Genomic DNA, 918 nt, shown 5'->3' with positions numbered 1-918 from the left:
CCTCCCGCATAGCCTCGTGCGACGTCCCCCACTGGCCACCAGGGTTTGTGGGTGCTTGGTGCTTGGTCTTCTTCCATGGCTCTGCCCCCACCCCACCCACTCTGGTTAGGAGCATAGGGAGGTGGTGGCTGGGGGCACAGGGCGGGGGCCTGGGGCAGCTGCCCCTTGACGGCCCTGCTGCCCCAGGCCCTCCAGCGCCACTACCATCCTGAGGTGTCCAAAGCCGCCAGCGTCATCAACCAGGCCCTGTCCGTGCCCGAGGTCAGCATCGCGCCGCTGCTGGAGCTCACAGCCTATGAGGTATGGGACTGGGGCCGGGGTGCGAGGGCCTGAGCCCCGGGACGCTGAGCCAAGCCTGAGAGCCACCGTCCTTTGTCCTTTGCAGATCTTTGAGCGGGACCTGAAGAAGAAGGGGTCCGAGCCAGTGCCGCTGGAGTTTATCCCAGCCCAGGGTCTACTGGGACGGCCGGGCGAACTTTGTGCCCAGCACTTCACACTCAGCTGACACTGGCCCACCTGTGAATAAATGATTTTGTAGGAGAGCAGCTTGGAATGTGGACAGGGGCGGCTGGATGCCTCTGCCAGGCCGAGGGCCTCACATCCACCTGAGCCCACCAGGCGCATGGCAGAGCGAGGCCCCTGCCTCCTCCACAGCCTGGGACGGCATGGTGGGGAACCTGAGGCGTGGTCTTTCCCAGGGCCTGTGGCCCACCAGTGTCACAGGTCACCCAGCCTCCCTCACTCCCCGGGCCCCAGTGACCTCACTGTTGCAGAGCTCAGGGCCTCTGCTGGTTACACTCCGGACACCTGGGAGGGAGCTGGGGGGCGGTTCTCTCTGCCTGGGTCAGTTGTGGCAGGAGGTGTGTGTGTGGTGTGTACAGGTATGTGTGTGGGAGTCGGGGGGGTGTTGGTGTGAGT

The 918-nt window shown here is 64.9% G+C and overlaps 1 protein-coding gene across 1 annotated transcript in view; it reads left to right on the top strand.

The window, feature by feature from the left end:
• NOC4L (nucleolar complex associated 4 homolog (S. cerevisiae)) overlaps positions 1-532 on the top strand; it is a 7489-nt gene extending 6957 nt beyond the window's left edge. The window contains 2 exon segments of the mRNA XM_011961056.1: positions 90-300; positions 386-532. Of these exon segments, the coding sequence (XP_011816446.1) occupies positions 90-300; positions 386-505 (331 nt within the window). The 3' untranslated portion in view covers positions 506-532.
• Positions 533-918: the final 386 nt, after the last annotated feature.

The sequence above is a fragment of the Colobus angolensis genome, unplaced genomic scaffold, assembly GCF_000951035.1.
Source record: "Colobus angolensis palliatus isolate OR3802 unplaced genomic scaffold, Cang.pa_1.0 Scaffold115, whole genome shotgun sequence".
Classification (NCBI taxonomy): domain Eukaryota; kingdom Metazoa; phylum Chordata; class Mammalia; order Primates; family Cercopithecidae; genus Colobus; species Colobus angolensis.
The sequence above is the reverse complement of the archived record's forward strand: the minus strand, read 5'-3'. Positions and strand labels throughout refer to the sequence as shown.